General features: G+C 38.4%; 1 protein-coding gene across 1 annotated transcript; it reads right to left on the bottom strand.

Annotated features, from left to right (window-relative positions):
* Positions 1-3712: 3712 nt before the first annotated feature.
* On the bottom strand, positions 3713-5306 carry LOC146978638 (CD59 glycoprotein-like). Its single transcript, XM_085790387.1, has 4 exons — positions 5222-5306; positions 4822-4891; positions 4287-4397; positions 3713-3997 (listed from the first exon to the last, which is right to left on the bottom strand). The coding sequence occupies exons 2-4, from the start codon at positions 4874-4876 to the stop codon at positions 3831-3833; spliced, it is 333 nt and encodes a 110-aa protein (XP_085646513.1). The 5' UTR covers positions 4877-4891; positions 5222-5306; the 3' UTR covers positions 3713-3830.
* Positions 5307-10668: the final 5362 nt, after the last annotated feature.

Here is a 10668-nt window from a genome sequence, read left to right as displayed (position 1 = left end):
TTAAAAAATAAAAACACAGTGTGAGGATTAATTTTTTTTTTCAAGCCAGTGCACTTGAAGGCAAAAACAAACAACACACTAATAATCTCATGATACTAAATATTTGGTATTAGGGAAAAAAAAGTTTTCTGTCTACATTATTACAATTAAATTAAAGTACAAGAAATTCAAGTATGAAAATGCAACAAGGGAGAGAGAGAGCAGGAGTGAGAAACAGAAAGCTCCCAAGGCGTCACACAGTCTGAACAAGAACACTTCTCCAAAATGTTAAACTTCACTTATTCGCTGAGGCATCCTCTCATTTCAACACCTAAAAAACCATCTGCTGTTAATTAAAAACAGACTTCCACCTTTCACAAAGCTGCTAATTCTTTGTCTCACTACAGTTGCAGTTTATGGATCTCAGCTAAAATAGTCACATGTGCCGCTTCAGGCTTTCAGGTGCAGCTCTGTATATATTTCAGTGCTTGAACAAAGGCTTTACAACCTGTCAGCTCTTGTGTTTTTCCATCGGCGTCACACTGCCGGCTCGTCTGTGAAATGCACTTGACTCTGAAGCGGCGAGCTTTCCTCCCTGTCACTCTTACAGGCTGATCAGACAGGCTGAGGCATCAGTTTTTCCTGTTTTTTTCCCTCATTGCTTCTGAAATATATTCTTCAGTCTTTACAGAGGATTTTTGAACACAGACACTTGTACCTGTGACAAGCAGATGCACCACCACCACCACCACCGCCGCCACTGCCAGCAGCAGCAGCACCAAACCAACAAGAGACAGACTGCTCTGCTCTCTGAAATATGATGCCTTTCTGGTCTCTTCTACTCTGTTCCTCAGTGAGAAGATGATACTGTTTTTTTGTTTTTTGGTTTATTTCCAGTTGCCCCTAAAGGTCAACGCAATAGCCTACAACAAAGATAGAGCTCTGTTGAGTGGGTCTCCATTTTGTTTCCTCTTCCTGTGACACATTGTTAAAGTTTTCCACAATGGACCAACACATACTATGATGGCAAATACTGCTAATAATCACCAAATTAATTGGTGTTGTGCAGTGTTTTATAAGAAAGGAAATGCATTCAACACAGCAAAGGTTCCTATTATGGGCAGCATATGGACAGAAATGCTTCAGTCGTTAAATTACCTCCATAATAACCAAGCTATCAAAGTATATCATGATGGTAGTCCTTTGTTTTGTTTTGTTTTGTTTTGTTTTGTTTTGTTTTGTTTTGTTTTGTTTTGTTTTGTTTTACATTACTACTTTTCAGTTATGCTGTCACTTGTACTTTATTTGTTAACGGTAGCTAACGTATTGAATAGTTTTCATTTTGACAGGAAATGTCAATGTTTGAAGGGGAACTATGCAAGTTGGTTGCTTTTTCTCTGTTTTGGTTGCTCTTTTTTCTCTACAGAGCTCCCCCTACAGTTTGGGAGTGCATATTTTCACTGTCGTAACAACTCATCACTAGCCTTCCTCCCTTCCCCCCATGGCCCTGTGCATTTGTTTTCAACAGCGCTGGCAAGAGGGCAATCCGTGGAGTGATGTCTAGGTGGGATTACGGATTACCGAGCGTGTTTGTGTTGTAGAGCCATAAAGCACTCCCATGTTTCCCGCGAGACAAGCTCTGGGTCGGAGGCTCTGAAGGTTGGTTTTCAGCCAAGAGACCCTAGGTGGAAGGCAGAGAGGATCCATTCTCCCCATAACAAGTCATTTAACCATCACAATTACTCCAAAGCTACTTAATTAAGTCTTAATTAAGTTCCTCTTTAATGGCCAAACTTTGCAGCTGCTATGTCTTTTTTTTCCCAATTTCATCTCAGGTTGTTGATCATCACATTAACACTTTTACTTACATTTCTTGCCCATGTATACATTCATCTGCTTATTTTGTTATTTATTTGTTTGTTATTCTACTTGTGTTTACACGTATTTCTGTTGTGAAGTAGACTGAGTTGCTTTCTGAATGAATCTTCTCCTACATTTATATTAGATTATCATGAACAGTTCTGCAACTGACATTTTATTTCATCACATCCACTGCGTTTGTGTGTGTTTTCTTAAACTGCAGTTCATTGAGCTCTCTCTTTGCTTGTAGGTTGATGATTGAACCTTTCTGATATTCTGATTACATAATCTAATCTATCATCACTGAATCTATCCAATACAGGCCACCATGGTCCGATTTACAAACACATATACACCCACACAGGCACAAACACATACAGTACATACACACCTGGTCTTTTCCTCCCTCCCATGAGCAGATGTTAGCTCTGAGATTTGGATGTAAAATCAAGTGTGAGAAATGTTTTTAATTATCTAGCCACCTGGACTGAGTTGTAGCATGTGCACATACCGACACACACACATTTTGTGCATAATACCATCATGCTTTAACGCACATTGGTGCATGCCATGTGAATGCATTATAACTATAACCCTGGTTACACTTTAAAAAAACAAAAACAACAATTTTTCCCAAATAAATGTCCTCACCTTATCTCATTTTGCGAGTTGTCAGGACCTCAGCAGGATAGAAAAACACACACAGACACAGACACACACATTGTTTCAGGTAACAGATGTTGTCCTTCTTTTAATTAAAGTCAATAAATTAAGACATTGTACTTACTCACCGCTGCAGAAAAGGGCCCCAACACACATTCATTTCTGTCTTCTCTGCATTACTCTGTAATTGGCTGTAGGCGAACACAGCAGCTTGTTTAGGAACTCACTGAGATCTTAATTATTATTCAAGGACAGCAGCAGACACTTCTACAGTCCTGGACTTTGATGTTGCTCTTCAGACTGTTCTCAGGCTCTTGTTGTTGTGCTTCAGCGGCTTTAAGGCTCTTATTGAGAGCTTTTGAAATCACAGGTTTCAATCCAGCCATTGCACGCGAGACTGATGGTTTGCGCTTCAGCCCACTGAGCCACAAAGAGCATCATGGTGTTGACCCACCTCTCTGCATGATTTGTTTTGCTTTGTCTCTCCCTCCCTCTTAGCCTTTTCACACATGGTCTGAATGAAAGGGATATGTTTTATCTTCTATTTCTATTTCTTGCGAAACTTTCATGTGACGCTGTCTGAAGAAGTGAATCAATGGAGATGCTGGCCATTTTAGGTCAAAGCCAAAATACCAAACTTAAACCTATCCTCATAAGGCACCCCCTATCTGTAACTAATCGCTTAATTCATGGTTTTGCATCATGTAATTATCTATTGATCAGTTGAATACCTTTCAGATAAAGAACAGCAGCCATATGGTTAGTACTTTACCCAATATGACCTTTATCAGCTGCATGCAAACATTGAATCCCCCATTTAATGTAGTTATAAACGAATGTGAGGCAATTTTTAAGTCTCTTGACTTTTAAATTAATTTCATTGTCTTTTAAGATCTGTCATCAGCCTCTAAATGTGGGAGACAGTGGTTAACATAAACACTTAAATCTGTGTATAACTACATTATAGAACATGTACATATACTGCTAACTAGAGGCTTTAAAGTGAAGTCCCTGAAATGGAAAAATCCTTTTGGCTCATCCTGTCTGTTTGGTAATTGCACTGTGATAAATGTTGGTTATAAAGTCGAAAGGATTTTGTTCCAGATCCTCTGGAGTCATTATCTAGAGGGTAAGTGATCATTGTCATGGTTCAAACTAAATAAAGGGAGATTTCTTATTCATGCTTATGATGACTTTAAAAACAAATAGAAATGTTTATTTATTTATTTATATATTCAATTGCAATGCGATGAATGATTCTTGGGTCCAACAAAGTGATGGCACACATTTTATCGGAATGAGACTTTATTGTTTCCATCTTTTAATCATTAGTTGAACAAATCTTTGAATTTCTGAAGAAGACTTTTCTTTTTTCTATTGCAGAGGTCACCCGTATTACAGCACTGATAGTTGAAGGTAGAGACTCCTGGGTGTCTGAAAGCAAGAGTCTTGAAATCGCAGTTGTCATAGGGAATGCAGCCATAGTAGGTTGTTTCTGAGTGGAGACAATGTGAGAAGCTTAGCATGAGTTCTGTGGGCTTTATTATAATGCACGATAATGTCTGTACATTTCAGAGAAAGACTAAGAGAGAAGATCAGAGATGATGGATATAAAATAACATGTAGGTTGTCTTGTTATTTGTTTTGAAGACGGGTTGGAAGTACACATCATATAATTCCGAACCATCCATGCAACATGTAACCTTATTTGCTGTCATTTCTTCTTGTACTGTCATTTCAAGGTGAATTTTAGTATAACAAGATAAAGACTTTTGTTTCCTTACCACCACTGGTGAGTTTGAAGCAGCTGTCTTCGCCCTCGGCACACTCCTGTTGGGCTTCACAGGTGTCATTGTTGGTGCCATGAGGACAGAAGTGGCACAGCAGCGAGGAGCCTGGACAGACAGAGTTCACTTCATTAAACAGACATACACTGTGAGCTTCCTCATTTATTTCTATTCTATATGTGACAATGCCTGATATGTTGAATTTCAATAAACAGAACCAAAAGGCTATGACACAGCTGCACATGGGCCAAACTGCATGTTCTGAAACATCAGAGCAAATATTATGAATGAATATTTATCACTGAGTCCTCGTAGTGTGAACTGAAAGCACATGACACAGCAAACTACACACTGATCTGCCAAAACGTTCCCTCAGGCTCTTATGTGTCCTCTTTGTGAAACATGTAATCTCTCTGACTTAGCCCCACTTGGCTGCGCTTTTCATGGGGTAAAAAAAAAAAAAAAGAAAGAAAGAAAAAAGTGTGAGCATTAATGAAAGAGTTTCTTCTTCAGACTCTTTTTTTTTTCTTACCAAATCCAAACATGGCAAAGCTGACAGCCAGGAAAAACACCACGGAGCTCCTCATGGTGACAGTGTCCGTCTGGAAATCAAAACACAAAGTTTGTCACAGTTTGATAAAAGGCCGTGAATTAACTTAGTGGACGTGAAAATAGAAGAACACATGAAAGGAGTCAAGAAAGGAAAAAAAAAAAATCTGTCGCAGTTTGTCAAAGAGATTTCACACAAAGCAAATTCATCCAACAAAACTAAATGATTGGGGGGGGGGGGGACTAACAAAATAAGACCTACAAGCTTAGGATAAGACAGACAGAACCTAAGACAAATCTTGGGAGTGCAGATGAATATTTCTTGATAATTAATATTTAGTGAATTGTCTATGAAATAAACATTTTAATCATCCAATGCTCACCTGTGGATGTAGAGAAATCTGGTGACTTTCAGCTTGTGACGGAGAGGCTTTTTGTAACAGCACCAACAGGCTCAAGTAAACAAGCCACTTGTTTGAGTTCAGAGTCTGGATTCGATTCAGATGCCAGTGCAGGTTAGCCAACACAGTGCTACATCTCAGAAAGAAAATAGTCACTGATAGACAGGTTTATGGTCAAATATTTGAATATTTATTAATGTTTAACTTTAGTTCTTAACTTTAAAAACCCACATGATCATTACATCAAGTAATAGTCTGTAAAGTGGACAGTGGACAGATGATATAGAGGTGAACAGAGAGATAATGAGGACACACAGGGACGTGACTACAGTACTTACATATTACACAATCAAGGGAATTCTCCTTGTTTTTTTATATTTTAAATATTTAACCAGAGATTTTGGAATGATAGGGAGGGCAAATGGGGAAAGGAGGAATGGAGTAAGAGGAAAAGAAGGAAAGGAAATAAAAAGATACGAAACCAAACAACAGGAAATATGTGGGAGTAGAGGAACAGATGAATAGCATGAAAGAAAAGGCGGAGAGAGTGAATAAAGTTAAACAGCGTGAGACCATTGTTTATAATGCAACACAAGACTGAGTTTTATATCCGTTCATAACAGATCCACTCAGCCTGAACAGAGGAGTCATGTGTGCCGTGAGCTGTTATTATTGCTGCAGCTTTCACCCTTAAAGTCAGATAAGTGTAATATCTCTGTCCATCACAGGAGGAGAGTCAGCACATTTCTGCTGAGAGAGAGGCTGAAACGAATCAGTGTAAAACTCTGCTGAGGTTATAACAGAAACTACCCACAAACTCTCAGGTGAAGCTATAAATAAAACTCTGTGACTCTGTGATGTAGAGCGCACATGTTCATTTGATCACATGAGCAGAGTTTTATTTTTGAATTAGCTTTAAGGAAAAGTGTATCTATGAGAACAGACATAACCTGAAGAGGACCTTTAATTTAGAAATTGTAGGTCTTGTTATTTTTTGTCTTATTCTTTAACAAATCTTGTGTGTTTTCTGCATGGAGTTGGTTTCCAGCCACCACTTTTTACTTCATAAAGGGATTTTAAAAAGAAAAAAAGAGAGAGAAAAAACAAAAGACCAGAAATAAAAATAGAATTTCAAAATATTGCAAAAATGCATCATGCTGTATGTAAAATGCCTTGAGGTTGTTATACTCATGAAACAAACAGAAATGCCATTTGGTAATAGTATTTTCTACATTTTCTCTCACTGTTTGAATCATTTTATACCATTCAGGTTAATTAAACAATCCTCCAGCTGTGATTTATAGCACCCAACTGTAAAACTAGCACCACCAGTTATATAGGCTATAAATGCACTTGAATTCTCACCGATCTCATGAAATTGGATTCAAATTCAAATTTGTGCTCCAATGTTGTCCAGCAACTATTAAAAACACAGTGAGCCACACCAAAAGTCCTTCGGCACCAAGCACAGGATCACTGTAGTTTTATTTAGAAATAATCCCACCTGTGTCCTGTGTGCTATCACCAGCAAAGTGTATTCATTCACAGCTGAAAATAGTCCCTAACAAAGTTTCTGTTTAGCCTACCTGTGTTTGTGACATTTGCATAAAAAAGAAAGAACAAAAACTACAGTGCTGTTTAACAAACAAAACCAAAAAAACTAGGCTTTTTATTATAATGGGATTGACACTGACAAAAATGAATGTTGGGCTGCATGAAACAGGGAGTTAGTCCTCTTGAACAACAGACTAATGAGTTGTTGCGTTTAGTCTCTTCATGAGCTTTATTGACTTGTAAGACTTTGTTAATTAGAAGGAAATTAGCTTGAATCCAGTGGTTTCAGTTTCAGTGGTGTTGACATAAGATTGAAGACCTGGATCAGGAGGAGTCGGGTCCTCAAATTCACAGAGTCAATAGACTTCAAGGCCATCAAAGTCAGTTTGAGACAAAGAGTCCCATGCTGTGTTTTTCTATTAACAATGGAAACTGCCAGGAGAGCTGTTTTTTTATTATTATTATTATTATCATTATGATGAAGTTTCACAATGGCTCTGCCTCCCACCACTGTCAGCAGCGACACAAGTTTTATGTCAATAAACATTCAATCAGGGCTGAAACTCTGCTGCGGGTGTTATGAGTGCCATAATCCTGAATTCATATTAAGTCCTCTTTCTTCTTGCTCTCTTCCACTCTCCCTCTCTTTCTCTCTGTGGGTCATTGTAAGCTCCAGAGCCTGCTGCAGGCGTGGAATCAGAGCTCAGAGACGCTCTCATATCCATGCTGCACAAGCATGAAATCAAGTTCATGTTACAGTTTTTCCACTCCACGTATTTTCTTTATGGACCTGCAGCTTTTTTTCTTTTTTTTTTAAATTCAGTTTTAGCTTCAGCACTTAAAGGTCGAGTGATCATTTCAGTGTATAATAGATAAGATTAGATTATAACCTGTGAAAGTTTATGGTAATAAAACCCTAAAAGTTGTGTCTTCACATATCTATGAGTTAAAAGAATCAATTAAAAAGAATCATTTTATTTGGGAATCCGGCTCATGTTATGTTTAATTCAAAGGAGTCTGGGGTCTAATTGTGCATCATTTTTCCCAGGGGGAAGCGCCACACATTTTCTCACAGTGGTTTAAACGTCGCCATCTCAAAGCAACATGACTTTCCTTTGCCATTGCAGCTATTTAGGTTAATGACTGGCTGTCCTGCTGCTCATTACTTCTTGTCTGAGACCGGGCTAAAGGCTGGTGTAATGAGGCAAACCAGCGCTTTCATTTGTTTCTGGTGCCAACTCGAGCTTCACTGGGGTTTTCTTTGTACCTCTGCAGTGTGCCCACACCTCAGCAGGCAGGATTTCTACCGTTTTAGTTACATGTTTAAAGAAAACTGTTGACACTGGCATTGTGGGAGGACAGCGTATATTGAAAACTTGGAGACTTGGAGCTCCTTACCGATCATTATGTCAATTATTTTTCAAAGACTTGATACAGGAATCAGTTTTTTTCTTTTTCTTTTTTTTAATAGTCCAATTATGACAGAATTGAAAGCTGTAAAAAAATAAAACATGTCATTCACATTCAGATCAGGTGATGTGCTCACTCCCACTTTCCTTTAGTTAGTAGTTTCTACACTTGAAGGACTTCTTTCACACATATCCATATAAGCATTGCTGTGAATACCTGTAGGTATCATTTATGTAAATAACCAAGTGGTGATAACAACTGGGAAAGTAAATTTTTCTGAATACTCAACTGAGAAATAGCCGTACTATATGTAGCTAAGTGAATGTTGTACTGAACAGGTGCAGCTTTTTTAACCCCAACACTAAAGTGACACGTGTGATACAGTTATTCTGAGTGAAATTAATATCAAACTGTCATAAATTCTCTCTCGCCCTTTCTCTTCTGTTTTCAATCCACATTTCCTTAATTTTCCAGTTCTGGTTTCTCTCTCTTTTCTTTACCCATCCCCCTTTCCTATTTTTTCCTCATCTTGTCCTTCATCCATTGAGTCCCTGCCATGTTTCTTTCTTTTTTTTTCATTTTCTTTCTTTACTCTTTTTACATCTCTTCCCTCTCTCTCCTTCAATGTGCCACCATTTCTCTCTGTCTTTCTCTCATTTCCCAGTCCACTGAGTTAAATATGGGAAAACCAAACCAATCAGGCCATGACATGGTTATTATTTTTAACTGATTTTTTTAATTCTCTCTCTCTCCCTCTCTCTCTCTGACATTACCATTTGTTCTCTTTTTCTCTCCCTCAATGTCTTTTTATTCTTTCTCTATCTCAGTCTGTATTCTGTCCATCTGCAAGGTTTCAGCACCTTGAGATTTAAAACCATGAATTAATAAATCATTAACATTTGACCAAAGTGCATGTGTGTGTGTGTGTGTGTGTGTGTGTGTGTGTGTGTGTGTGTGTGTCTATTCTCTAAAAGAGCCTACCATGAATTAAGAAACCATCCACCGTGTCTGTGCACACACAAGTGGGCTCTTAAGTATTTTTTTCCACTCGGTTGATCCATGAAAAACTCTAAATGAAACAGGTTCCATAAGAAGTCCTAAATGCATGCAGATTTGCACAAACTACATGTATTATGCAAATCGTGCTCCAACTGGGCAAAATTGCTCACCTCATCCAGGGAATAAGACACTCATGTTAGAGCTCACCCTGTGGAGAAGATTCAAAAGTGAGCGGTGAGTGTCTATAGCGTCCTGTGCAGAGATGGGGGCGTCTGCCGTTTTTCGATAAATGATGCAAAAGCAAGGTTGAATTTTTTTTTTTTTTTTAAGTATAGATTAGGAAAGATTGTGCTTCTTGTTGTTTGAGTTGCGTGAAACCCATGGCCCTGTTAAAATGTAATGGAAGACTTAATCATAAAAACCTCCTGCAGTAGATGTTTTTTTCTTCGCCACTTGAGGCCAGGGGAAAGGGGTTGCATACATAATATTAAAAAATTGTCAACCTTTAAGATGACGTGGTGAACTACTTTGCAACAGTTACCTCTTCACACACCCAGCAGCAACATTATCGCCAAGTCCTGAGGGAAATATCTGGTTCTTTAATCGCTAAATGCTTCACTGTGTTTGTTGTATCTATCTGTGGAGCAGGTATAGTCTGTGGGGGGCGTGTTGTAGAAAACAGCTGCCTGCTGTGGCCAAAAACAGAGGCTATGAGAGCAGTGAGACTGAACCTGGATGGTGAGTCAGACACAACGAGCTGAAACTCACTGGCTCCATGAAGCCAAAAGAAGCTGCAGATTCAGGTGATGAGTCTCTGTAGGTTCATCACTGCAACCCTAAACCCCTTCACATAGTTTCCACTGTAATTGCATTGTTGTCAATTGTAACAGATTATGGTCAGTGTATAATTAAATATGATAACCACAGGTGACAGTACCTGGCAAGATCAAAACACTATGGTTCGACAAGGCAGTCATTTTAGAAGCTTGATTGAAATGAGTGAGTGACAAAAGTGTTGTATTGTGAGTTTGAGCTTCTCCCTTCAAGACAAACACTTGTGAGGGTTAAAGACTGCCTTACCCCACCCTTAAAAACAGCCCCCATGCTCCAAGTCCCTTACTGTATGTGTTCATCTAAGACATGAAAAATAACTACCATCATGATCAAGTTCAGTAGTTTTTATGTAGTATTTTTATCTAGCACCAAATCACAAGAGTTTGGGTTGGTCTAAGTGAAATGATGATGGTGATGGTCTGACCATCCATATCCGCTTTAAATAGGTCTTAATATCATGATATCAACCTTATCTATTCTGCACTGTTCTTTGATGTGTTGTGTAGTTCACTTTACCATTATCTATAGTCTTATATTTTGTGTATCTTTCAAAGTGAAACCTCACTGATATAAATGGCGTGGACAAAATAACAGCAAAAACTTCTGAGTATTACAGTATGCAATGCAGTTCG

Source organism: Trachurus japonicus, chromosome 11 (assembly GCF_045865225.1).
Source record: "Trachurus japonicus isolate A0001 chromosome 11, Traja_1.0".
Classification (NCBI taxonomy): Eukaryota; Metazoa; Chordata; class Actinopteri; order Carangiformes; family Carangidae; genus Trachurus; species Trachurus japonicus.
Note: the sequence above shows the minus strand (reverse complement) of the source record. Positions and strands in the feature narration are given on the sequence as shown.

Bases quoted from the DNA above. Each gene is read 5' to 3' on its own strand.
- LOC146978638 (XM_085790387.1), bottom strand. From the start codon at position 4,876: ATGAGGAGCTCCGTGGTGTTTTTCCTGGCTGTCAGCTTTGCCATGTTT. The intron at 4,398-4,821 runs GTAAGAAAAAAA...CTGTCTGTCCAG, and splicing joins CTTTGCCATGTTTGGATTTG to GCTCCTCGCTGCTGTGCCAC. The intron at 3,998-4,286 runs GTAAGGAAACAA...GTCTCCACTCAG, and splicing joins CTTCAAACTCACCAGTGGTG to AAACAACCTACTATGGCTGC.